At 58.2% G+C, this 25,957-nt stretch overlaps 7 protein-coding genes across 7 annotated transcripts; 2 read left to right on the top strand and 5 right to left on the bottom strand.

The window, feature by feature from the left end:
* Window positions 1–130: 130 nt before the first annotated feature.
* On the bottom strand, window positions 131–2,200 carry DCS_01509 (mitochondrial ATPase; the record flags this gene model as incomplete). The annotated part of the gene is made up of 1 exon (XM_040798841.1): window positions 131–2,200. One exon carries the CDS (start codon window positions 2,198–2,200, stop codon window positions 131–133), a length of 2,070 nt encoding a protein of 689 aa, XP_040659724.1.
* Window positions 2,201–4,049: 1,849 nt separating this feature from the next.
* DCS_01508 (nuclear pore complex subunit) lies at window positions 4,050–8,393 on the top strand (the record flags this gene model as incomplete). Its single annotated transcript, XM_040798840.1, has 4 exons — window positions 4,050–4,388; window positions 4,470–4,539; window positions 4,611–8,009; window positions 8,062–8,393. 4 exons carry the CDS (start codon window positions 4,050–4,052, stop codon window positions 8,391–8,393), a joined length of 4,140 nt encoding a protein of 1,379 aa, XP_040659723.1.
* Window positions 8,394–9,348: 955 nt separating this feature from the next.
* DCS_01507 (uncharacterized protein) lies at window positions 9,349–11,062 on the bottom strand (the record flags this gene model as incomplete). Its single annotated transcript, XM_040798839.1, has 3 exons — window positions 9,349–9,518; window positions 9,590–10,756; window positions 10,801–11,062. The coding sequence occupies 3 exons, from the start codon at window positions 11,060–11,062 to the stop codon at window positions 9,349–9,351; spliced, it is 1,599 nt and encodes a 532-aa protein (XP_040659722.1).
* Window positions 11,063–11,409: 347 nt separating this feature from the next.
* Window positions 11,410–12,368, top strand: DCS_01506 (uncharacterized protein; the record flags this gene model as incomplete). The annotated part of the gene is made up of 4 exons (XM_040798838.1): window positions 11,410–11,436; window positions 11,631–11,750; window positions 11,812–12,196; window positions 12,265–12,368. 4 exons carry the CDS (start codon window positions 11,410–11,412, stop codon window positions 12,366–12,368), a joined length of 636 nt encoding a protein of 211 aa, XP_040659721.1.
* Window positions 12,369–13,740: 1,372 nt separating this feature from the next.
* On the bottom strand, window positions 13,741–14,262 carry DCS_01505 (MARVEL-like domain protein; the record flags this gene model as incomplete). The annotated part of the gene is made up of 1 exon (XM_040798837.1): window positions 13,741–14,262. One exon carries the CDS (start codon window positions 14,260–14,262, stop codon window positions 13,741–13,743), a length of 522 nt encoding a protein of 173 aa, XP_040659720.1.
* A 2,523-nt stretch (window positions 14,263–16,785) lies between these two features.
* DCS_01504 (peptide-N4-asparagine amidase A) lies at window positions 16,786–19,104 on the bottom strand (the record flags this gene model as incomplete). The annotated part of the gene is made up of 1 exon (XM_040798836.1): window positions 16,786–19,104. One exon carries the CDS (start codon window positions 19,102–19,104, stop codon window positions 16,786–16,788), a length of 2,319 nt encoding a protein of 772 aa, XP_040659719.1.
* A 2,737-nt stretch (window positions 19,105–21,841) lies between these two features.
* DCS_01503 (uncharacterized protein) lies at window positions 21,842–22,450 on the bottom strand (the record flags this gene model as incomplete). Its single annotated transcript, XM_040798835.1, has 1 exon — window positions 21,842–22,450. One exon carries the CDS (start codon window positions 22,448–22,450, stop codon window positions 21,842–21,844), a length of 609 nt encoding a protein of 202 aa, XP_040659718.1.
* Window positions 22,451–25,957: the final 3,507 nt, after the last annotated feature.

Here is a 25,957-nt window from a genome sequence, read left to right as displayed (position 1 = left end):
TGGCGTTCCGGTTTGCGATTGGGGAGTCATTATCCATCCATGAGGAGGGAAGGCACACGAGAGAAGAACAAAATTCCCTTTAGGGTCGTTCAATAAGAGCAATGATGTCCTTGTGATGGATCGAGGTGCTTTATACCCTGTTGCGGCTGCCGCCGTCGCACGTGCCCTCGCTCTGCGATCCCTCGTGTTGCTGCTTTCTTAGATGCCTGACCCTCCACTTGGCCAGGCCTGCCGATTCTTCCTCTTCCACACTGTCGCCTACGCCTTCGCCGCCGCCCGCTTGGCTGCTTCCTTCCCTCGTCTCGAATCGTCGCGAAGCTGAACCACCTTCCCAGTGCCTCGCCTCCGCCGGCAGAGGCTGCCACCAATCACCCGTTCTTGCGTGCCATCGCGCGCTACACAGCTCCCACATGCGTGAGACGGCACGCTTATACGCAAAGCGCTCATCTTCTCCCGTGAATGCACTCGTCTTGCCGAAATCAATGTCGCGCTTCTGGGGACCAAAGTCGGAGTCTTGATCGGGATTATACGTCGACGTAGCCGAATTTGCGTCGTAGTAGGAGACGTTTGGCCGAAAGGGAGACATTTGGTCCTGGTAGACATCTGCCACCGTTTCGGCGTAAGTTGCGTCGTCGGTGCTTTGGAGGATATCTCCGAAACTGCTCGTCGGCGCTCGTTCGGGGAAAAAGATTTGATCCGGCGGGCTCTCGGCCCGGATCATGAGTTTGCATCGCGCCTCGTAGATGGCATCGAGAAAGGTGATGAATCGTCGAGCCTCATTTTTCTGAGAAACAGTCATCACCGGCACTCGGTCGATGATGAATGAATGATACGACGAGGCCATGGTAATATAGTCGGCTGGCCCAAACGACTCGACGAGCTTTTCGAAATCCCAGAGTACAACGCCGTTGTAGTGTTGGGCTGTGAGGATTCTTCGTCCATATACCACACGCGTGGAAGGCTCCCACGGAACGGCGGCGTCTCCTGCTGTCCAAGGTAGCAGGCCTCGCACCCGCTGCTGCCAAGATTCATCGTCTTTCCCGAAAATAAAGTAGCCGTGTGGACTCTTTCGTCCCTCATCGCTGTCCGGCGCCGTGCTGTTCTGCTCGACCCCTTCTGGGTGGGGGCTCGAAGTCTTCGGAACCAGGTCGGCACCAGCCGTCGCCTCTTCTTTTCTCCGCCAGTCTTGTGCACCTTCCATTTGCCAGAAATCGCATCTCGCCTTCAAGACGTCGAGGAAGTTGGCGAAATCGCTGGTTGAGCCGTAGAGCTCGCCCTTGGTCCGGGTCCAGCCGCTAAACATGTTCCGCATCATGCCCCGCGTAGGACCTGGAGTGTAGTCGACACCGCTGGCCCTCTCGAGCTCCTCGGGCATTCGGTTCGACGACGCGACCAGCACGCCGCCAAGCTGGAAGAATGCTATGAACAGATGGCTGAGTATCTTGCTCGCCGCTCGGTCCGGGAGCTGGAACTCGTCGAGGAAGAGGATTGGGGATTCATCCACGAGCTTCTTTGCCATCCACAAGAGCGAATGCTCGGATTCGGCGTCAGCATCGGCACCACCCGTGGCCTGGCATCGCCTGCGGCTCTCCAGCTGCGACAGAGCGTAGAGCATGAAGGTGCTGAAATGCCATCTCCTCTTGCCCTTGGTGGGCAGCGCGTCGGCAAGCAGGTCCAAAAGCATGGACTTCCCCGTGCCCACCTCTCCTGACAGGAAAAGACCCTTGGGAGAGTCGATTTCGATGGCCGAATGGTGGCCCTGCAGCACCCTTGTCAACGCGAGACTATCCGCTTTCCCACCCGCAGGCAGGAGATGACGGAAGAGCGGGTTGCGCCATATCCCATGGTTCTGCAACGCGAGCACCCCGCGAGGGGCCACCTCGTCCGGATGCTTGGCTTCGGTAAGGCGGGCCACGTCATCGAGCCTTTGCCTATACTCGACCCGCGGCGAGTAGTCTTTGATGCGCAGATATACGCTTCGGAGATGTCTTGCGAGCCGATGCTGGGCAGGGTCGGGCGAGTATAATCCCGATTTGACGAGGGTTTGGTATTTGACCAACGGGTCGGTGATGGTGACCGCCGTAGAGAATGGTCTCATTGGTGATCGTAGGAGCCTTTGGTGCACTGTCTTGACTGGTGGAGGTGTTCGGCTTGCGGTTGGCCAGTGAATCAACTCTTCATCCCCTGCTGGTTTCGTCATATTATTAGCTCGTAGCTTCCCTGGGTCAAGCTTGGCCTTGCAATTGAGTGGACTAGTCGACGCGGCCTAGCCAGGCCATAGCCTCGGAACTTTCGGTCGACTTCTTCATTCAATAACAGCTTACATCTCCGCTTCCTTACACTGTTGCTCTTGCGCATTGCGATACTACTTTACGCGTTTTATCGTTTCCTTTCATGCTTGGGACCCGGCGATACTGCTAAGGATGTCCTGACCTGGACCAATTCGCTAGCCGCGCGGTTTGGGAGGAAGGGAAGCGCTGGCAACGGATGTTGTAGTCCATGAAACGCAACCGATTACGTACATCTTTCAGATGCGTCCCTACCCTATGCACCTCCCTACTACTATAGAACAGATTATTCGTTCTGTTCCTTTCTCCAATCAATCAATTTTTATCAGTGCCTTTAATCTCGAATTCTCATCTCAATCCCCTTCCAATTATAGCCTCTGTTGCTTCGTTGCCCCCTTCCAACCCCCCTGATGACCGGGAAGGATAACGTACCCCGAATGGCCCAGTCAATCTAGCAGTGCCTCGGCAGCATTCTCATGGCAAGGAAATCAAGCCCGACAAGAGGTTTATTAGCATTGGAGACCTATTTAAACGAAGGCCCAATGTCGACACAATCGACGAGTCCAATCATATTTTTTTGCACACGTTGGCAGGCGAGCTGGTATCGTACATTTTAGAAATGGTAGCGCGCCAAGTTGTACCGTGCGCTCACGCTCCTCGCCCAACTTGACAGTTGTTTAATGGGAATGAAAGTTCACATCCAGGTTTCGGCAATACTGAATACTACGAGCATGATTGGACGGGCCTGGATATGAACCTCTCCAACCTCTCCAACAGATCCTCTGATATCTGGACGAGTCCTGTACGTAGTACTACTGCAGTACGGAACTGGCAGTGGAAAAATGGACTGAAATTGAGCCGGTAGCGAGGTAGGCACTGCTGATAATGTATAAATACATACCACTGCGTACCGATTGCTTGTAATGGTAGTTATTTGAGATCTTCTGGACGAGTATGGCACTTGCACATATGGTTCAGTTCCGAGCTCTAGCCGTCTGTTGTTGGGGGTTGTCATGCATTGGGAAATACTTGAACATGCATGTATAGGTACTGTAGCCGGAGTACGCGCACTGTAGGGGTATTCGAGTCCAAATATTATAGCTGAAGGTGCTTTGTGCAATGACAATAATACTAATACTCGTAGTTGCGGGAGCACACACCGTACTTACACTTGCAAGACTCCGTACAAGTGCTGGATGTCCAGTACGGAGTGCCCCATACAGATACGCCGATTGGTTTGTAGGTGCACTTAAACTCCCTACAAGAAACAGAACCTGTAACTGGCCCATGCCCCATAAAAAGTTGAATGTCAGGCTTCAGCACCTAAGCAAGGCAAGACAATCCCTGTATCCACACTGCCACACCACGGTGGGAGGTCGCTCCAATCTGCCGTCCGCGCAATTGGGTTTGTTTTTTTGCACCTCGAGCCCAGGCACCCAAGCCTCTAGCTTCTTGCTACTGCATCATCAACCCTGGAATCAAGTCAGCCCCTTCACACTCTCTTCGACTATTCTTCCTCCTGTGTCCGACTTTTTTTTTTTTCATCACCGTCATCCTCCTATTCAGCGTCCCCCGCGTCCCCCGCGTCCGCCATCTGCTTGGACCCTCTGAGACGGCTCGAGATGCGTTCCTGAACCCAGTGATCCTGCACAGCTTCGTCGCCAGCATCGTCATCTACACTTCTCAACATCACATCTCGAGTCCCCCCGCCGACTTTCCTGGGCCTCGCCCTTCCCGAAGCGGACGCTCGAAAGACTGATAATGTTTTCCCCCGCTGTCGCCGAGGGCGGCCCGGCCACGGCCACCCGATCTCGCCGTCGAATGCGCCCCAAGAGCTCGGAAAGCCTTCTTCAGCAGCCAAAGGCCAAGCGTCAGCGCCTCCCACTTTCCGAGCAGACTTTCGTCGAACCTGCTCCCCAACCGGAGATCCCCGAAGCCAAGCCCGAGAAGTTGGCGATGGTCGAGGCCAAGAGCCATGATATACCCGTCATACCCATGGGCACCTTCCATCCCACACCGCGCAAGGAGTCGAATCTGCGGACGAAAAAGCCGAAGCACGGAGATCGAGCCACCAACAAGGGCGATGGAAGTCTTGTTCTGGTTCGTGAAGACGCCTTGGTCACTCATCTGCAGCATCGCTGCCGTTCGTCACAGCGCGTTCGCTGACCTGCTACCATCCAGACGAGCAACAATGCCTTCACCGTCTCCAAGCTGCCTGCTTTGCCGGATAGAATCAGGTCCGATTGGACAGGTACGCACCCACCGCCGACCCGGCCACAGGCAAAAAAAAAAAAGCCAAGACCTAACCATGGAAAATTTCAGGAACGCAACATGCCGACATCTTCTCATCCTTCGGATACGCCTTGACGCTGACCCCGGCTCATGCCATCGTTTGGCCCTACAACTCCACATCGCAGTCACCCGAGACTTTCACCTTCACGCTTCCTTCCGCCTCGAAACCCTCCGACCCTCTACCCGTAGGATGCCTCGTATCACCCTCCGCCTCGTCGACCGAGCCCGGCCTGGTTGTCGTCATGTCCGGCAGTGGAAAGGTGGTGTACTGGGAATCCATATCGAGCGCCGCGACCTTTGCCTTCATCAAGAAGGATCGATCCGGTGTGGAATACATGACTTCCGGCATGTCGTCTGGCGAAAAGGTTGTCGCCATCACCAACGCCGAGTCGGCAGGTTTCATCCTCACCTTCAACTCCGGACGGCTGGCCTACATGGCCGTGCGAGACAGCCATGGACGGCCGGCAATTTCAGTGCAATTTCTACCCTCGAGCCTCGCCACCTCCGGCAGCGGCATCTTCGGAAGCATTCGCCACGCCTTCTCCCACCTTTCCCTCCGAGGCGACATCGCAGCAGTCCGTGCCGATCGATCCGCCCGCGTCGGTGAGCGGAGCATTGTCGCCCTCACGAGCAAAGGCAAGCTGCAATCCTGGAAGGTTCATCGGGGTGGTCACAACGAACCATGCGGCGAGGCAGACTTGCGAGAGCGCCTCGCCACCGCCCTCCAGGACGCCGATCCGCTCAGTCAGGATTTTCCTACCGACTCCTTGGAAGCCATCGACTTCACCTTTGTCCCCAAGGGCCTCGAGCCCAAGTATCTGGAGCTGAGCAGGCTGAGCGATGCCATGGCCGACGACAACCCCGCCGTCCAGCACTTGCTCTTGCTCATCAGCTTGACGCGAGGTAACGTATCTCGATATGCCTTGATCGAAGCCATCTTGTCGCGCGACGAGTGCCAGATCGGCATGGTCCGACCCATCACCTCCTATTCCACCCCCTTCTCCCTGTCGGACACGTCCCAGAGCGCAAGACCTCGCATCTATCTTCCACGCCCAGCTCTCGTCGCCTTTGTCGTCTTCGATCGCGCCGCCGTCCTTGCCTCTGTGGCGATCCCGCCCGAGTCCCCCGACTCGCAGCTGCAGTCGGACAACCGCATCCTGCCCGCCTCCTTCGAGGATGTCATCGATTTTCGGGAAGACAAAGTTCACGAAATTCTCGGATCCGGCTTGGAAGAGTCGCTGCCGGTGGCCGGCGCCCACGACGAGGGTCGAATCACGCGCCACAAGACCAAGAACCCGGCCGTTGTCCTCATGGTCCGAGGTGCAGGCGTCGTGAGGATCGTGACGACCGACGTCGACAAGTTCGCCAGCGACCAGCCTCCTCAGGTATCTGCGAAGAGCAAGCTGGAGCAGGCCGTGTTTTTCGGAGCCAAAACGGATAACCCGCTCATATTTGACGGGCGACTAGATTTCAACTTCACAAAGGAGGAATTGGCCGCGGCGGCGCTCGACGTCAGCCAGGAGATTTTGAGCTCAACAACCCCTTACATATCGACACTACCCGTCTCCCTAGAGGACAACCTTCGCGCGCGCGCGGATGCGCTCGAGAGGCTCGTACTGCATCTTCGAGCCATCGGTGCGACTCTGGATCGAAGCACACGCTGGAAACTTTTGCACAACGCCGAGAAGATGCACGTTGCAGCTCTTCTCTGGAAGCGGCAGGAAGTATTCACCGCGAACCGGCCTGCGGATGACAAGAAGAGTTTGGTCGGCCTGATTGTCGAATTCATTCAAGAAGGTCAAAAAACCGGCCCGGCCGCCCACAAGGGTGATGTGGATCCCGTTCGCTACTGGTTCGTCAACGACATCTACCGCCTGGAAATCTTCGTTGCTTGGTCCTACGAGGTCATCAAGGTCTTGTACAGAGACAAGGCCATCGACGACGTCAAGGTTACCGTCTTGATGAGCGAGGCGATCCAAATCAACGTCAACACCCACCAGGGCGCCCACGATTTCCGACGAGCCAACCTGACTCTCTACGGACTCGGAGACGAGAAGCTGCGCATGGGAATCCTCCCCGATGGCTACGAAGGGCTCCCGGAACCTTGGACTGGTTGCATGTACATTGCGAATAATCTGAAACGGCTGAGCGACCTTGCGGACCAATGGTTCAAGAAGCACGAGCACGTCCAGGCCGCGCCAAGAGCACCGCACCAGCCGGATCCTACTGTCATTACCGAGATCTTCGACGACCTCCCGGCCGTTACCGACGCCATGCTCACCGCCGTTCTGGAGCACGCCCGCTGGGGCTTGGCCAACTCGGAGAACAAGGCAGAGGCACAGGAATACGTCAAGACGTACGACACCGAACGACACAACAAGCCTGTCTTCCTCGCCCAGTTCGGAAAGTGGGAGGAGGGTGCCAAGATTGCCGAGAAACACGGCTGCCTCAGCGCCTTGGCTGTCATCTTGCTCGAACACATCGGTGCGCTGGAGTCTCGGCTGGCGACCACGACGCTGACGGCTGCCGAGACCAAGAGCTTGAACGCGCTGCGGCAGGCCAAAAAGTCTCAACTCGAGGACTCGTTTGGAAAATACGGGGAACCGTTTGCCTTTCCCGTGTACGATTACCTGCTCGAGAAGCACGGTGTCGCCGACGTTCTCGATTTTGGACTGGATACCCTTGGTTTCAAGACGAAGTTCCTTCGAAGCAGACCGAACCTGTCTCGTGTTTCCTGGATCCACGATGTTCAGCAGGAAAAGGATGTGGCCCACGCAGCCGACACGTTGCTGGACCTCGCCTTGACGAGGGAGGACCAGGTCTGGAAGAGGAAGATTGAGCTGAGCCTCGGCAAGCTCGCACTGATGGCCGAGGCGGAAAAGAAGCCCAAGAGCCAGCAAGGGCTTACGGTTAAATCTGACGAATCTCGCCGCGAAGAGAGACTTCGAAAGGTGGACGACGAGTTGATTGTTGTCAAAATTCAGGATCAGCTCTACGGCCAGATATTCCCGAGCACCTACGACGCTGTTGACAAGGCGGCGGCTTTGAATTTTGCGCTCGAGGCGCACAGCACCAACGTTCCCAGACGGCAAAAGGCCCTTCTGCAGCTGTTTACCGATGGCATGGAGAAGCTGCTGGACCACCAAGCGCTCGACCCCATGTACCTCATCGACCTTCTGACACTTGTATCTTTGGGCCCCGAATCGAAGGAGGAAATCCCTCACCCGTTTTGGATGGCTCTGAAAGTTGCTGAGAGCGCATGCAAGAGTGACGAGATCAAGGCGGCGAAGAAGCTGATCTGGAGGCGTCTGTTCATCCGCGACGACTGGGCCAAGATCAACGACACGCAACACAAGGACGATGCCGAGGTCGTGGAGCGGATTGCTGAAACAGAACTGTTCGCCATGTTTACAGACTGCATCCGATTCCGTACGTTTTCCCACATCCTTCTGTCGGGGTGAATGACACGACTAACGAACAGGCTTTGCAGAGGATGCACGTGACCCGTTTCGGTATACAAAGCCGGAGGATGTGCTCGGTGCCTTCACCGACGGTCTAGATCGTCGATTCCAATCTTTTTCGAAGAACGAGCAGACGAAGCTGATGGATGCCATGCGTTGGGAGGATAAGGTCCTCACTCAGTACATGGAGAAGCATCATCTGACGGAATGGGTGCGATCTGCCTTCGAGACGGCTCAGAGTGAAGTGGATGACATGACGGAAAACGCCATGCAGGACGGTGTCTCCGGTGCCGATCTCCATGAAGCCTTTCCCCCATTCGGCCATGCCCCCGTCTCGTTTGAAACGGAATAGACGGGACAGGCCAGGGCTGTGATGTGGGTAATTTTTTTTTGCGTGCTTGTTTATGTTCCATCATTGGATGGCGTTGTGTTTTTTGGTTCGTCTCGGTGCTGGGATGGCAGACTACACTTGATTTCCGTGTCTTGACACAAAATGACGGGAGCAGAGGACTGGGGACAAACAATCAAGTCCTATTGGTTTCATGGTTGAGAGCATGCTATGAGCCTGAAAAGAAGAAGTAGAAGGAAGGGAAAGGAGACAAGAATGGAGTGGAAGCAGAGATCTGGTTGTGGCAGATTGAGATAATTTGCAACGGAGGCGGGTAACAGCACGAATGAATACATGGGCGACCGCATAGAACGGGTCCATCTCTCTCTGGCAGACAGGATAATGCTCACGTGAAACTACAAGCGCAGATTCAACTTGAGTCTTCCCGGCTGCTGCTTTTTATGTGAGACAACATTGGTTACTGGTGATGGAGCCGTCCCCTTCCCCGAGATCGACCGGCTTGGTGCTGCGACGTCACGCCGTCACTGGATATTGTATTCGGCCCATCACGGGCTGACTACGAGAGGGACAAGATGTATGCTCGTGGCGTCGAAGACGATGATTTATGCGATATTGACATGCTCCACCGCGCCAGATACGCCACACAAGGTCCCTTCCAAGATGGACCGCGATACACCCCATGATCCCATCCACCACCTAGTGCCTAGCCGGCGAGCTAGTTCGTTGAACCTGTTTTCATCCCTCACGCTTGTTCTCCTCCACAGCTCGTGAGCCATCCTCCTCGTGGTGACAGGAGTGAATGATTTGCATGATTCTCCAAGCCAACCACTTGCCGGAGCCGGAGCCGGAGCCGACAAAGCGGTACGGGGATGGGCAAACGAGGTGGCAGGGGGGTTTTTTGAAAGTCGACCACCAACAACCGAGGCGCGCTTGCGTAGCGAAGGCGAGACGAGGCCACTTAGACCTTCATCTTCTTTCTCTTGCCGACCTGGGCCGAGAAACCAGTCTTGATGGCGGTGACACTTCGTCGCGATCCACAGTTGTTGCAGGTGATGAAGTACAGACGGTTCTCACCCTTGCTAAGCTCGGTATCGGGGGACTTGCAAGTCTTGCAAGTGACATACTCGACTGGGAGACATCAGCAGCTGAAATCAAAGGTGGCGTGGGGGATGCCGGGCGTGGAAACGGGGACGACGAACTGATGTATTTCCTGACCATGTTTTCGATCTGCTTCTGCTGGAAGCGACCCTTGATAACCAATCTCCTGCTTCCGTCGACGGAACCGTTGGTACCCAGCTCGGCAAAGAGGTAGGCGGTAAGATGCTCCTCGGTACGCTTCATGCGCTTGCAGATGTCGGCAATGTTGGCGAAGACGGTCTTCCTGTTGCCTTCGCGCATGCACTGGGGTGGGGGGATCTTGTAGCTCTTGGTTCCGCTGAGGGAGTGATCCGGGTTCTTCTGCGACAGCTGGCTGAAGAAGCGCTGGAGCAGGAGGGTGTAGCCGAGAGCGCGCGTCTCGTCGTGCTGCCAGATTCCGGTGCCGGCGTCCATATCCCCCTCCGCCTCCTGCTCAACCTCGGGCGTCTCGTCGGCGTCCTGGACCTCGAGCTGCTTCAGCTTCGCCGTGAAGTCATCGTCGGCTTCGCCGACCTCCTTGGCCTTCTTCTTCTTCTTCTTCTTCATGCTGAGGTCGAGGCCGCCATCCTCGGCCTGGGCAGCATCGTCGTCGTCGGCGGCGCCCTCGGCATCCTCCGTCTTCTTCTTGGGCTTCTTCTTCTTCTTCATGAGCGACAGGTCCAGGCCAGCATCCTCGGCAGGGGGCGCGTCGTGGGCGGCGACTTGGGAGGAATCAGCAAAGTCGCCGAGGGCGGCGGAGAGCGGCTGCGTACGGGACGTGTGCGACTGAGCCGTCTCCTTGGACTCTTCGGTGGCGTTGACCATGGTGACTGAACCGTCTGCGTCGACAACGATTTGCTCGGCTGTGAAGGCGACGGATTTGCGAGACTTTCGTCTGACCGGCACCTGTTCCTGCTGGGCGGGAGGGAAAGCGGTCAGCGAGGGAAATGGGCCGACTGGGAGGAAGAGGAGAGCGCCGAGGAAGGAGGAGAGCCGTACGCAGGGGAAGCAGAGGCAGGCAGGCAGGCAGGCAGGCAGGCGGGGTGTCGGTGGTGGTGACGGTGACGGTGAAATATGGGGTGACTCAAAAAGTTGGTATGCCCGCTCACGGCAGGTCGAGAGGATATTTGGTGGTGGTAGTGGTGGTGAGGGATGTGGTGGGGGCAGGGAAAGGTCAAGAGACCAGTGGGAGGGCAGGAAACTTGGGGCTTTGTGTGCTCGGTGGAGGGGTCGAAGCGCGAACGTACTCACTGCACACGTACTGTACAATGTACCCTTGGTGGTGTGAACGTACCAACTTGGTACCTCAGTAATACAGCAGCAAGGCACGGTGCAGTAAGTAGAGTTGGCAGCAGGCAGGGTGAGCGGGGCGTGGAGCTTTGGTGTGGTTCGGGTGGAACAGGGCGATGGGGGTGTGAGAAAAGGATGAGCCACTCGGCTCGTATGTTTAAGTGGAGGAGTGACGACGCTTTTTTGGACCCCCCCTCGGCGGACGCGGTCCTAATGGCACTGTAGGGCAGTTGGCGAGACAGAGCGTCACTCACCTGGGCATCCATGACGCTGAACCAGATCGTTCACTGTAGATACCGTTACTGCACGACCTGCCGTGGTGGCGAATCCCGTTTCCCTCGCTTTCCGGTCCTTCTCGCGTCTGTTCGCTCGCGATCGGCCAATGATGTTGCCGGCTCGTCCGTTGTTCCCAGCAATGGTGCTGCCAATGGCTGCCGTCCGCTGCTGCTGTTTCTTGCCGTCGGCCGGATCAGCTGTGGCAATGGCCCACGTGCACACTTGGCTCAATCAAGGCGAACGATAGGGGTCGAGGCTCGATGGCGAGTTGAGTTGATGAGACGTTGTCGAGGAACTGATTCGATTCGACAGTTGCGTCAGCCGAGCCGCGAATGTCATGCCATCAGCAGCGGCCAAGTCATTGGTGGGTAGCTTCTCGTGGGGACACTCTGGGTGGCAGGCAAATCACCTCGAGCGGCACGTGACGCGGCCGCGCTGGTGCTGCTCACTGGTGGCAATGACACCCTGACCAATCACGTCGAAAGTAGTGGGTACCTACCCCAATGGGACCGGCGGTGTCAACCGTCAACTTGAGACTCGGTGGACGATACGGAGAAGACGACGACAGACGACGGCGAAGACGAAGACGACGACGAAGCCGAAGAAGACGACGACGACAACGACGACGACGACAACCGCGGGGCCCTCCATGACCGACTTGACACAGATCCTGCGGCGGTGACATCTCTAGCATAGGGTGAGTCTAGCTGCCGAGTCCAACACCGGCTGGTCAGGTCAGGTCACCTTCCCTGAACTCGGAGCTGCGAGCTGTGCCGTGCGCGCCGTCGACCTTGACCGAACCGGCAGCCAACGGCTAGCCCCCGAGGAGAACCGGCAGCCGACGGGCTCTATCCCGCTACACCAACGCTCGATCACGTCGGAAGAGGGCGCAATGGCGATGACGGCGGCCGAGTCTCTCGTCGACCTCCACGACACGTCCCTGACGGACGACAAGGACGAGGTCGACTCCCTGCCCTCCATATCCACGAGCGACATCTATTCCGAGGCCGATTCGGAGGCGCAGGAGGAGTGGGAGCGTAGCCTCGAGCAGCTACAACTCATGTTGACCATGATGATCGTGCCGTGGGTGGGAAAGTACGTGGGGCGCAAGTTTGCCTTTTGGAGTACGTTTTCCCTCTTGGCCGAAGCTACTCTCAAGGCCGGCCGGCCGGCTGACGCAGCATGACGATAGGCTGGGCGCGGTACATGGAGTGGATGCACAACGTCGAGGTGCGGTGGACGAACAAGACGGCGTTCAAGGTTGCCGGCGCCGTCGAGGCTGCCGCAACTCTGTAGGGAGAGATGGCTGCGAGATGTGCAGAGCAGAGCGCGACAGGCCGTCACGTCTGCTGCGATGGATGAGCAGCGCAAGGGTAGGGAGAGAATTTGACACCACATACCGGTCCCACGCTGCATTCGCAACATGCCACGGGCGCGATGACGAGCTTCCCGAGGTCAGAGGCCAAGATGATGCCATACAATAACATATAGGGGACGGGAGCGCCGCTCCCGAGGCTCAAAGCTAGTTTTTGCCAATACTACCCATTTCGACGCACGCAGACACAGTGATGAAACGAATGAAGTGGATATGGAAACGGAAGGTTGACCGCTGCTTGAGTCGTCCTTGTCACGGCATTCATGTCCTCGTACGGTCGTCGGGTGGTGCACCGTTTTGAGCATCAGAGGCGGGCGTGAAGGAGAGTTGCTAGAGCGGTCGGCGACCATGACTGGTGCGTGCATGAGATGCACGAGACGAGTCCATACGTATGCATCGAGACTGCAGCAGTAGTGCTAGCCTGGCGGCTCGCTACGCACACAACTTTCACGAGGTCCAATAGCCCGTACCGGTGATTGAGCTCCAGCACTTTGCGACAACGATGACATTATACCAGCACCATGGCGCTAGACAGTACGGAGGTACCGAGAGCGTGCCGGGGAGGGGGGGGGTCTCGAGTTCGTTTGGCCCATATGGTGTTTTTGACCACGTTGACGCCGCCTTTTCCCATCCTGTTCTGAACACGTCAGGAAACCGACTTTCATGTGGCTCGGTGCGTTGAGTATAGTGCGGGGGAGAAGTTGACATGCGCACCCCTGGACCATACCTGCTGCCATGAAGGATGGGGGCACGACAACGGATGCGATGAAAAGGCGACATGCGCACCTGAACCGCACCTGTTGCCATGAAGGACGGGGCACGACAAAGGATGCGACGAAAAGGCTTGCACTGATTGATCGGAGCGCTGAGCTTCGACGTCCAGGCCGGAATAACGCTGCCGTGGGCATTGCAAACCAACGGCCTGAACCCCCCCTCCGCCTTCGAGCAAGACGACGAACAAGAGGTGGAAGTCGAATCGACGCACAGCACAATGGGCACGGATGGCCCTGGCCAAGGCTTCCTGGCATTGAATCTGTATATCATACATGGCATTGTCCCACGTGTCCAAGCGGAGAAACAAAGCCTAAACTCTCATTACCATCCTTCCCAACAAGTACAACGACGATGACAACGACGACAAACGATGGACAGCCGCAACTGCGTCATGGTCTGCATCACCGGCGAGCACCAGGCCCGACCGGGTGGGGAAATGGCATGGCGTGACGCAACGACCGGTGGGTGGGCGTTGGTGGGCATTGGCTTTCTGGCATGGCATGCCGTGACGCCGATTTCTCATACGCCAACCTGAGACATGCTCGGTCGCGACGAGCGCATGGAACCGCCGAAACCGCCGCGCCACTCCTTGATGGTGAAGAAGAGAGCGCCGCAGAGGCAGAGCCAAAGGAACCACATGAAGACGGTGCTTGCCTGGATCTCGCGGCAACGCTTCTCGTCGTCGGCCGAGCCGAAGCCGATCCAGCTGTCGGAGAGGCCGGCGTTCCGGATGTTACCGCAGTTGACGGCGCCGAGCTTGGCGGCGAGGACGATGGCGTCGATGAAGGTGAAGAGGACGGCGAGGACGTCGAGGACGAGGAGGACCATGACGGCGCCGAGCGCCGAGACGAAGCCGGCGACGAGACCGTAGAGGCAGACGATCCAGCAGAGGACGGCGACGAACATGGTGAAGTTGACGGCCGCCGTCGCCGAGGTGGCGGCGTTGATGTTTGTCGCGATGACGTTGCCGATGAGGGCCGTGATGAGCAGGGTCCAGAGCAGGGCCGCGGCCCGAAGGACGATGCTGATGATGCTCGACATGATGGGGCTGGGATCGTCGCGGGATGGTTGGTGAGAGTTGGACGAGTATAAGGAGGCGTTTCGAAAGGACCTGCTTTTCTGCAACACTTGCACCGCTGGCCGAGCGATCGAGGCACACAGCTGACGGGAGGTCGGTACGAACGGACAACAACGAGCAATCGTCGGGATGATGGAGCGCGTATGTCGGTCGTTGCCGAGGGCCACGGAATAAGGCGACGATGACGAGGATGGATGGCGATGGCGATGGCGATGGCGATGGGAGATGACGATGTAGACGATGATTGTGACGAAGCGATACGAATTGATGGAGCCGAAATGATGTGTTTGTGAGCGGAAGCGAGAACTAACGATGCAAAGGTGCGGAGGCCCAAGGTTAACGGTTGGGGTTGAGGGTAAGGTAACGTCTTGTATTGAATGCCGGGAAGGCCGCGCCCACCAGCAGCCCACTGCCGGCCCAAGCTGTTTCCGTGGGAGTCGATGATGCCCGTTTTGCTGCTGAATCGCCGCTGATTGGCGCCGGAAGCATCGGTAGGTTGCCAGGGGTGCCATGAGGTCATTGGTGTCGAACCGGCCCCACGCAGGCAGCCTTGCCCATCGCGTTGGCTGGCCGTCCGCCTCCGGGCCGCCTGGACGCGGCAGCGACTAGGCTAGGTAGGCAGGCGCTTCAGCGGCGCTACAGCGGGCAGGGCGCTGTGTACCTAGTAGTTTGCAGCTCGCACCAGGCACAGGGCGCTACGGCAGGCTAGCACTACGGAGCAAGTACAGGTCTTGGTGATGCAGTGTGCAACCAGGGCTAATTAGTGCCTACGCCCATTACAAAGCACCTGCCGATTTGCCAAGTAAATACTCGCTCACCAACGAACTGGTTGCAGTTGGCCGCTTGTGCATCGCGGCCATCCGGCTCGTTCGCCACCTCCCAACGGACGCGACAGGCTCGACGCGACGCTGGAGTCAAACAGGGTCCAAAACAAAGCAGCCATTCCGACTCTCCATGAGGCTGCCCATTGTTTTGCTTGCCGCCAGCACCGCTCCTGGCCCTTTGCACGAGCGCGTCGGCGGCGCACCGGCAGCTCCGTCATTCATTCATTGACGCAAACCATTCACCTAATCAGCCAGCCATGAGATCAGTCGCTTGGTTTCCTTTTGCGCCATCGACCGAAACTTTTCTTTTTTCTTTTTCTTTCCGTTGCTCTACTCGGCCTGACGTGGACGTGACGCCGCATCTCATTCTGCTCAGTAGTTACAAGGTACAGTATGTACCTTGTTGCTGTACGTTGCAAGCAGTGGCACTTGAGCGTAGTACCTTGATGCTGTACCTTGCAAGCAGTGATGCTTGAGCGTAGTACCTTGATACTGTACCTTGCAAGCAGTGATACTTGAGCGTACAGCGGTGGTACATAATTACAACTATACTGCTTACTCCGTACATGTAGAATATTACAACATACAGTACTCGCAGACGGACCTGGCTGGAGACGCCCAGGCTTTCTGTGCCCAAGCACCTCGTCCGCTTTCGGCGCCGATCCACCTGAACCCTGCCCCTCCCCGATCCCGAGTCCGCCAAGGCTGTCCCGTTCAGTTCCCGCCGCCCAGCGCACGGAAACGCCGAATTCACCGACTCCGCCGAGCCCGATCCCTGCCATGTCCGGAATGCAGAATGCCGCATTCGACGACTGGCATATTACGTCCTTTTCGCAACCACGCAGCTATTCCCGTGTCTCCGGCATCGCGACAACCGCGAGGTGAATGGACTCGCCCCCCACCCATGCCGGGCCCGATGTTTCATGTTCCATGTCCGATCCGATGAACCCTTGGTCGAAAAACTCGCGTCGTCCAGGGAACGCCATGGCGCAGCGCACCTTGGTTGATGCGACCACAAGGTCCGTCCAGATCGGGTCAGCAAACACCTCGGCCGTGCCCGTGCTTGCGTCTCAACGTCCTTGGACCGCAGCTGGTGCGCTCGCACATGTCCAGCTGGCCGATTGGTTGGGGCCACCGCATGTCGTTGCGTGATGGCCTCGCGAACTCGCCGCCTTGGTCAGCATGAACCGCTGCAGCCCGTGCTTCCTCATCGCCAATCCATTATTCTCCCCAACGTCCGAGCTCAATCGGCATGGCGTGCGTGCCGCATCCAGTAGACTCGGTCGCGCGATGGAAGAAGCCATTTTCAGCGCCGCAGCAGCCTCACTTTCCGCCGTTCGACCTGCCAATCTCGCCTCGTCCGGGAAGCCTGCCTCGCTAGCGCAGTATCTGGCGAGAGTGTTGGCTCACGCGCTCCGGCAATCGAGTCCATTGCATCGCCATATTTTGAACCTACTTGAACCATGCCACGCTTTTGAAGTCGCCCCATGTCATCACCAACGTTTGACCCTATCCTAAACCATGCCACGCTTCGACGACTCGTGGTCGGTCGTACCCAAAAAAAAAAAAAAGACTATCAACGGTACATGCATGCTGCGTGTGTGAATCCAACAAGCATGTCGTCATGCATATTCCGCGCCCTGCTGCCGTCGCCTCCCCGGCTCAAGCGGTGTCGGGATGCCGTTCGTTGGCGGCCCCTCGTCGCTGTCGCACGAGAGCCTTGGCTTGGCTTCGCAAGGGGTCCCCAGAGGCGATGGACGAAACGCCGCCTTCGGCGAGGTGCGTCGGCACGCCGGCGAAAGAGTCCTCGTCAGCCATGGGCATCGGCTTCGACTCGTAACTCTCCGGCTGCGCCGTTGAGTTCCACAGGTATATCCTGTCCACCGTCGTCGTCTCGTTCACCACCGCCACCTCTCGGCTGAACAGGATCGGGTTGGGCTTGAAGACGGGCGTCTGGGCATCGTAGTAGCGGCCGCCGAACTCGAACTGCTGCCGCATGCTGCCGAAGCCGCCGCTGCTCTTCCCTCCGTCGCGTTGGTAGAAGAAGGCCCGTCCGTTGCGCGCCGTCCTCAGGTCGATGCCCCTCTTCTGCGACTGGCCGAGCGCTCGCGAGAAGGCCTCGAGGCCGGTGGGGAAGACGGCGAGGCCCGTGATGACCCGCTCCTGCCCTTGGGTGAGGTTCGCGTCCAGCGTCAGGCTGTAGGGGCCGTCGGGCGACCTCGACCGGTAGCTCGTCGCCAGAGGGTACTTGTAGGATGAGTAGTAAATCGGCACGGAATCATCCGTGGACTTGTCCTCTCCCCGGTAGCTGGCCATGACTTGCTGGTGGTTTCCCATTTCCCGGACGAGACCGACGTTGGACATCTCCATGCCCTGCTTCCACGTCAACTCGGCCGTGCCCGACGGCCTCGAGACGCGCGACGTGACCTCCAAGTAGCGCGTGATGGTTTGGTTGTACAGAAGCTGGCTGTTGGCCGTGGAGACGACGCCCGGCCGGTAGTTGTCCCGGACGAGCCTCACCTTGGGCATGCTGCCGGACGACGGGCGAGAGCCATTGGAGAGCCAGAGGAACAGCTTGGCGGACACGATCCAGTAGCGGGCGACGACCTTCTCGCCTTGGCCGACGACCTGCAAGCTGAACTTGTGCTCAAACCCGTCGGCGAGGAGGCCGAGCCAGGGCGTCACGTCGATCTCCTGCTCGCGGAGGTTGAAGGCGTCGATGCCGACCATCGGCCGGTGCAGCGGCGGCGAGATGCCGCCGGTGAAGATGACGGGGAAGGGCCAGGACAGGCCGGCCAGCCGGCCGTCGATGAGGAGCCTCACCTCGCGGAAGCTGCCGCCCGTCTGCAGCGTGACGTTGGCAAAGGTGTCGGCGCCCTCGTTGGGTACGTTGGACCACCAAAACTCCTCGCCCGCCTGGCCGTTGGCGGATATGGACACGACGGCGCGCTGGATGTTTCGTGGCAGCGTCAGCCTGGCCTCGGCATTCTCGTCCGGGTAGGTAAACGCGCTGGGCTTTCCTTCGTGACTGCGACGGGCCGAGATGGGCAGCACGACGTTTGCCGGCCTTGCGTGCGGGCCGACGGGACCCTCGGCCGAAAAGTAGGCCGTGAGGGTCGCGTTGAAGTGGCCCGTGTACCGCTCGTTGATCAGGTTGCCGAGGTCGAAGATGAGCTTCTGGGGCTCCATCCAGAGGGCAAGGTAGTGGGACATGTCCTTCCAGTAGGTCCAGGCGATGCCGGGGCGGGGCTTGGGCTCGGCCGTCGACGTTCGCCAGACCTCGACGTCGCCGAGCCACATGGTGGCGAGGCGATCGAACTGGCGGCCTTCGGAGACGACGTCCAGCTTGATCAGCACCTTGCGGAAGGGGCAGCCGGGAGGCGGCTTGTAGTCGGCCACGAACGGCTGGCCGTAGCTGTTGCCGAAGACGTGCACCATGAGAGTCTGGTGACAAAAGGGATGGTGGTAGCTGGGGATGTCGGGCTCGATGGTCCTGTCGTCGATGACGAGGCCCAGGTGCGTCAAGACCGGACTCCTGACCTCGAAGCAGCGCAGAGGCTCCGCAGGGGCGGCGTCGGCGTCGGCGTCGGCGTCGACGCCGGCATTGGTTTCACCACCAAGACTGCGGATCGAATCGCGGAAGCCAGCGAGGCCGACGGCGGCGGAAGCTGCCCTGACCGAGGAGGCCAGGAAGAGGGCCGAATACCAGAGGCGTAGAAGCATCATGGCCACGTCGGCAGCGTCAGTCCGGCGATGGCAGGATCGGCGGCACAGCGGGATGATTTGCGTTGGCTCGAGAGTAATGGGATGGAGGAGGAGGCGGAGGAGGCGGAGGAAGAAGAAGAAGAGGAGGAGGAGGAGTAGAGGAGCAGCGGCAAAGTTGTTATCCTGCGCGGGGGCTGGCTGGGCGATCAGGAATGGAAGGTGCGTTTGAAGGCCGCAGATGCCGCGGTTGGCGACAGCGGCGACGGCCGCGAGCATGAACCATTGTCACGTCAAAGTTGCGGTGGAACGCCCCGAGATGGCCGCTGCGAAAGCTCATACGCGTTCGTTGGTTTGGTCGGGCAGAAGCAGATGGAAGCTTAATTTCCAAGTCGGTCGTGGCGGAGGCCGGACTTGGAGCGCGGCCGCCCAACAGCGGCGACGGTGACGATGGTGGCCAGCAACGCCTGCGACGAACAGATTGGGTGCTCTTCGGATGAATGCCTGCACAGGAAATAGGGGTACGTAAGCGTACCAGCACAAGTTGCTGTTTTCTCCGTTCATGTACGAGCATGAATAGTACGAATAAACCCCAGTATCCTACCAAGTGTCATGCTTGCTGGTGCATGCACTGTGAACCGCCTGGCTTGGAAATCCCTCGATGCGACGTCGGCGCCGTGTGCGTCGTAGCGAAGAGCACCAAACACAACAAGGTCTTGCATTGCATGCTAACCATGCCATGCCCAGCGTGGTCCAATTCTCTCCCCGGAATTGCATGGGCATCGAGGGGGCGGCGAGGCTCGAACCGGCCGGCGAGGACGAGCAGCCCGCTCCAATGCATCCCAACGGCACCGAGCTGCAAACATGTGTCGATGGTGTCGCGCAGGGCAATCATTGTCACCACGGCAGGAGGGGGGGGGGACTACTACAAGATGAAATGCAACCTCGCACAACGCTCACCAAGGCGCAGCGACAGCGGCGAGTGCGTTGACCACGGCAGGGGACGCATGCGACAAGAGAATATGCACAGGTAAGCGTACCGTGTGCAGAAAACGCACTATAAATATTCTTATTTGTTCGGAGTAGTGCTCCGTACTTATTACCGACTGACAATTACCGGACTGGTACGTGCCAGTGCAGCTAGCTGGTGCAACTTCGCCTAGGCTGCGTCAAGCTTACCCAATCGGATGGAGGGTATTCTGGAAGAGTGCAGCATAAGCCGCCTTATCTACTGTATATGCACCGCGATACAGCACTTGACAAGTGTTTGGAGCACGAAACGCCATTCTCTGCCGTGTACCAAATAAGTATACGCGGCATGCAAGGGCATGCATGTAACTTCCCGTCCTATCCTCTATCCATTTAAGTACAAGCACAAACTATCACTTGCTTGCCGTGCTCGGCACGGACAGAGAGCTTCTGCAAGCTTTAACTCGTACGAGCTTGAACTCGTACGAGCTAGAGCTCGGCGCAATGGCTCGAAGCCATGCTATGCCCGGAAGCCCTCGTACAGCCGCTGAGTAGTCATCAGGTAGCGACAAACTACAACTACGCTGCAAACATCCCTCCAGGGAGGAGGACAAGATGATATCCATGTACGGCACAGGCAAATCATGGCCTCGGAGGATACTTTTGAAGGATCCGTCGCAGTCGGTGCGGTGGCGGTTTACTTGCAGATTGCGATACGGCGTTGGACCGGAGGCTCCATCTGATTGCACGTACCTGTACTTTTGCATCTTCCCCTCCACGCTTTGTCGAGTTCACTTCGACGCCGTCGAGATTTGGTCCACAAATGAACGGCCAGGTCGGTCGGCGAGAAGCACGGGCAACCAGAGATGGGCACGCCGAGGACACGCGCAGCGCCGATTCCGGTCGGTCCTTGTGGTTGACGTTGGTCGTCCGTTGGACACTGGCAGGGGGCTCGGAACCGGAGATGGTGACGGCCAGCTGTCGCTGGATCAAAGGAAGGGTGCCGATGATGTATTTTGAGGCTCCAGTGTTGCAAGTACTGTATTTTCAGGCTCCGAAGCGGAAAGGCCCCCCTCGCGCTCGCAGCGGGTGCCCTGGCGCTGGGGGCGGGGCCATCCAACGTTTCGGGCGGCGGACCCTGAAATCCCCGTCCGGGCCCGCCAAGAGTGACTGACAGCCAGTCTGGCAAGGATGCTGCGGGGGCAGCAGGCATAGCATTCAAGGCTAAACATAGTACAAAGTATGTATGAAAGTACACGTACTTACTTACTGTACGCTTACACCCTCCGTACGGAGTGCGGACCCGTGCAAGCACGCACCTGCAAGAACACGAAAGCCTGTCGACACACTGAATGCTAAAGGCCAGACGCAGAAAGGGCCTATTGCGTAGTAATTCTCGTATTCGTATACATGTACTCCGTACGTACCAAGTACGATCATGATGCTCCGCACAGAAAGTATACGTCCTAGTCTAATGCAGCACTTACTTACATGTACTCCGTACTCCGTACTGGATCGATCAACGGCCGGAAGCCGGCTCCGCCTATGAATCATGCATACGTGCTAGCAGGGCACCCACGAGGAAATGCGCGCGGCGAACGAAGAGGCACCGTCGCTGGCTCGCCCCGAGGGAATCTCTCGCCGCCCCTCCTCAATCCTCGTAACCGTTTGCCCCTTGACCGTGGTGCGCTGGATCCTCTGTTCCGCCACGAAAGGAGCCCCCGTCCTTCCTCGCGGCCCATGAGTTGGTCTCTCCCCTCCAGCGTGTCCATGTCCCCTGGTGGCGCGAGGCGCCGCACCAGAATCGAGCACCGACCGACGGGTGCGGCATATGCCAAAGTCGCAGCTTGCTTGGGCTGCACGACCGACGCGTGACGGCAGTCGATGCGAGCCTGGCGCTTGCGTGCGGCACGCGGCGGGCTCTCGTGCCGCTTCGTGCGTGGACTGGCTGCGCCCGCACATGGTCGTCCATCGATCGGTCGGTCCATGCTCATCGTCAAGCCGACCAAGTGAGCTTGCGCTCGCGAGCGCCGTCGGCCCAAGTCGGCTACACCCTAAAGTTGTCCCAGAAGCGCTTCCGGGCGGCGACGGCATCCTTGTCGCCGACGAAGCGGTGCTGGAAGAAGTTGAAGACGGCAAACTCGTCCCTCGTCATCAGGTACGTCGTGGGCTCGGCCTTGACCTTGGCCCATATGTTGGCAAGCGCGTGGTCCAGGATGCTGCTGACGGTGGGATCCGACGCGCCGTCGGGGCTCTCGCGGGCTATCTCGAGCGCCTGCGCGACGGCCGCGTCTTGGGATATCTTGGATGCCGAGCCGGCGCTTGGGGGTAACGTCTGGTGGCCCACGACCGGGGAGACGGACTCGCGGTGAGGCATCGTGTTGAACTGTGCGTTGTGCGCTTGGCCGGCAGGAGGGCTGTGCTGGTGCTGGTGCTGGTGCTGGTGCTGGTGCTGGTGCTGGTGCTGGTGCTGGTGCTGGTGCTGGTGCTGGTGCTGGTGTTGCGGTGGTGGCGGGGGTTGGTGTTGCGTCTGCTGCTGCTGTTGCTGCTGCTGTGGATGCGGCTGAATGTAGGTCGACGGTTGCTCGTAGTGCTGACGATGCTGGTGGTGGTATTCCTGATGCTGATGAGAATCGGGAGGGTAGACGGACAACATGGTACGCAGCGTAGGCGACGGCGAGCCGGTCATGTATTTATTACAGGTAAGTGTGCTTCGGTGGACAGGCGGACGTGGGCGTGGAGTGTGACTGAGCGACCGCCGCGGCAGTAATGTGCGCTACAGGCCCTGGCTGGACGGGACGAGCCCACCCGACTTGCTGCTGATGAAGGGGGAGGGGTGGTGAGGGGGTGTGCGACGTGACGAAGAAGAGACGAGGGGTCTCATTCAATGGTGGTCCGATGACGGGATGGGTTGGTTCAGAGCGAAGTGAGACCTGCCGTCGACATGTGCCGGGTACAGCACGGTACCTTGGTCTGTCTGCCTGCTCGTCCGTTGCAGTGCAGCGTGTTCCCGCGTGGAGGCGTGGAGGCGCGGAGGGAAGGAAGATGCGTTTGAGGTTCGTACGGGGTACGGACAGGTCGGCGACCTATGTGTACGACAAGGGGCGTGTGCGCGTGTTCGGGATGTGAGGTGTGTCCAAACAGGACAGGACTGGGTATGGTATGTGGAAAAAGAAAAGAAAAAATAAAAGTAAAGGGACGTTTCGTTTTAACAACGAGGTTGGCTATGGGGCACTGGCAGTTGGTTGGTTGGTGGTGGTGGTGGTAGGCGGAAAGGTTGTGGGCGGCAAGGTGGTAGACGGCAAGGTGGTAGGCGGAAGTGGTGGGTGGTAGGGGGACCGAGGAAACGGTATAGCGTGTAACGACCGCTCAAGCTGAGATGCAAGTGGACGGATGAGGGGATCGATCTCTCAAGGTGATCCGTACCGCGAGTAAAGGCATGTACTTGCGAATGTATGCCGGCACCGATGCTGATGTTGGTACCGGTTCAGGCGGCGGTGCTCGAATTGATGCAGGACGATGGCCGAAGTGTATGGGTAGCGGAGGAAGTGTGCGGGTAGCGGAGGAAGTGTACGAGTTAGGTAGGTCAGTGCCACCAAGGAAGTGATGACGAGGACGGGGTACTTTGCACAAGTAGAGGCAAGTGCCAAGGCAAGTACGGAGGACGTGATGCACGAATCTCGCGTACGAATGGTTGTGTGAGTAATACAACAACGAAGCGGCGATGGATAGGGTGACGACGGCAGGAACTGAGATTCGAACGGCACATGACAGGAAGCCGATAGGGGGTACTTGTTGGTCTTTTAAAGGAACGAGAGCCGGCCGGCTATATTGGAGAGTTTAATAAAATTGGTAGACTAGGTCTCCCAAGGCATAGATGATGTGATGGACCGGCGGTGGTGCACCTCTGCTGTAGGCATCGCTCGCCTCTCGCCTCTCGCTCACTGACGCATCACAACAGGTACATTGCATTCGAAGCCAGGCGGCAACGTAAACTTTGGAGCGCGGCGGAAGCGAAACTCAGACGACGTACGGATGGAGCAAGCCTGGCCGAGTAAGGCGAGCTTATTCCAAGTTTACGGTTTACCTATCGGCACTTGTGGCCCCTCCCATCGCATGGTTTGGCCTAAGGAAGGGAGAGGGGGGGGGGGGGGTGGGCGGGGGCGCGGCGCGGCGCTGGCACACTTCACTCAATCCCACACGTGGGCAAAAAAGTATATGCTCCTTCTCGTCGTCCCTATCTCGCACGTCGTCCATTCAATGGGCACCTGACCTGCGGCCGCGCATCTGCCGTGTGCAGGCAACCGTTCCGCCAAAAGGCAAAAAAAAAGCGGCACCGCCATTGCTCCCTGCCAACGTCGAATCTGCTCTGCATCTTTGTCGGCAGCGCATCGGCAGCGCATCGGCAGCGCATCGGCGTGCTGCTCTTCCCGCGAGCTTCAGTGTCGCTTGCATGCACGCATGGTCCCTGCGAGCACCTGCGTTCCGATTCTGCTTCGCTCTCCCCTTGATCGTGCCTCGCGACGGCCCTATGCGCCGCCGTGTCGCTTTTCGCTTTTCGCAGCATACCGTGCTGGCCTACGGGCCAATGAGAGTTCGAGATGCTCGTCGGCTTTTGTAGGTAAGGAAGCTCCTGAATGGCGAGAGCCGCCGAACATTGTCCTGGAACGGGATGATGGCGGCGCTAGACGGGCGTGTCAATGAATGGTGGCTCGGAAGAATGAAACCCGCATGCATGTCTGTTTATTTTATCATGCCTCTCGGCCACCTACGGGTCTCGTACTCGTACTCCAACTTGCAAGTACGCAGTGCTCCGACGTTGGCTGTCGGAACGAGCACGAAGTACGTAACTAATAATCGCAACTCTCAGAGATGGGAGTGCAGTTACAGCGCCTACTCACAGCACTTACCATGCACCATGTTGGCCGCTAGACCGGCGACTAGTACTTGCGCATGCTTGCGCATGGGTATGGGCGTGGCCTCGAGGTACATGCTTCTGCCCGCGCACGAGCATACGATTGCATGTACAACTACGTACCCGCACCGTCGTTGCACCGACCCGACAACAGAGTTCATCAATAGTACCTACTAGGTAGTACCCATCGTTCACTGATGCCACCAGCCGTTGGTACGGATTTGTGTTGCCTCCCGCCAGCCAGCCAATCCAGCCGAGAGGTGTGCAATGCGCCAGTCATTTTGTCGGGCAAACCTTGGCATCTCTTCGGCCATACCGATTCGTGCCGGACTTTCGACGCATCTGAGCGTGGCCACGCTTCTCCAGCTGCTGCCTAGGTGCGCAAAGCAGATACTACTCGTCATCGGCAAAGGCAAAATAGGGCACAAGGCAACGCAAAAGGAAAAAAAAAAAAGAGCCAAAGTCTAAACCAGCAAAGGAAACTTGTCATCTTTGGATCCAACCGCCTCCTCCTCGCACGGACGAGATGGAGATGGACTTTCGTCGCCAGAGGGAAACCCCTCAGGAAGTAGAGGCCGCAGAGGCAGAGGACGGGGAATAGGATGCCGGGGCGGGCCAACGAGGCAGCTGGCTTGCATATGGCCGGTCCCCCACAGGCTGCCCTGCCCGTACTATTACAGTACAACATGCACATGGTGCAGCGAGTGAGGGCCTAGTTCGTCCGGCCGGGTCGTGAAGACGGGTCAGGGAAGTCGATAAATTTAAAATCCAGCCCGGCTGTCCATCAGCATAAGCTTTTCCCCTTCGTCCTGTGGCATCAGTAGTTTTGCCGCCAGCGGTGGCGGGGTGGATGCGTCACATCGGCCTTGCCAAGCTTCGTCCTAGGATTCAACACACATTCGTGGCTGGCCTGACCCACTGGAGTTTGGTCGCCGAGTGGAAATAAGGGCATGATAAGGTCCTGCTGCCCAAGTACAGTACCAACTTTTGCCTCTGATGCAAGTATGTGCTGGTCGTCTGTATCGCGGCGCGCACTTGCTTCGAGGCACTCCTGCCCTGGCAAGATACGTCTTGACATGCTACCTAGTAGTGAAGAATTAAGTACTTGCCGACTTTGCCGCAGGATACAATGGGTACTGTAGAAAAAGTGCATATACTTTCTGTACGGAGTAGGGTAGTCTGTACTGTACTTGGGTACCTTGGTGCGGAGTACAAGTAGTTGTGAGTACAGAGCGCTAGTAGTACTTT

This window comes from Drechmeria coniospora, chromosome 01 (assembly GCF_001625195.1).
Source record: "Drechmeria coniospora strain ARSEF 6962 chromosome 01, whole genome shotgun sequence".
NCBI lineage: Eukaryota > Fungi > Ascomycota > Sordariomycetes > Hypocreales > Ophiocordycipitaceae > Drechmeria > Drechmeria coniospora.
The sequence above is the reverse complement of the archived record's forward strand: the minus strand, read 5'-3'. Positions and strand labels throughout refer to the sequence as shown.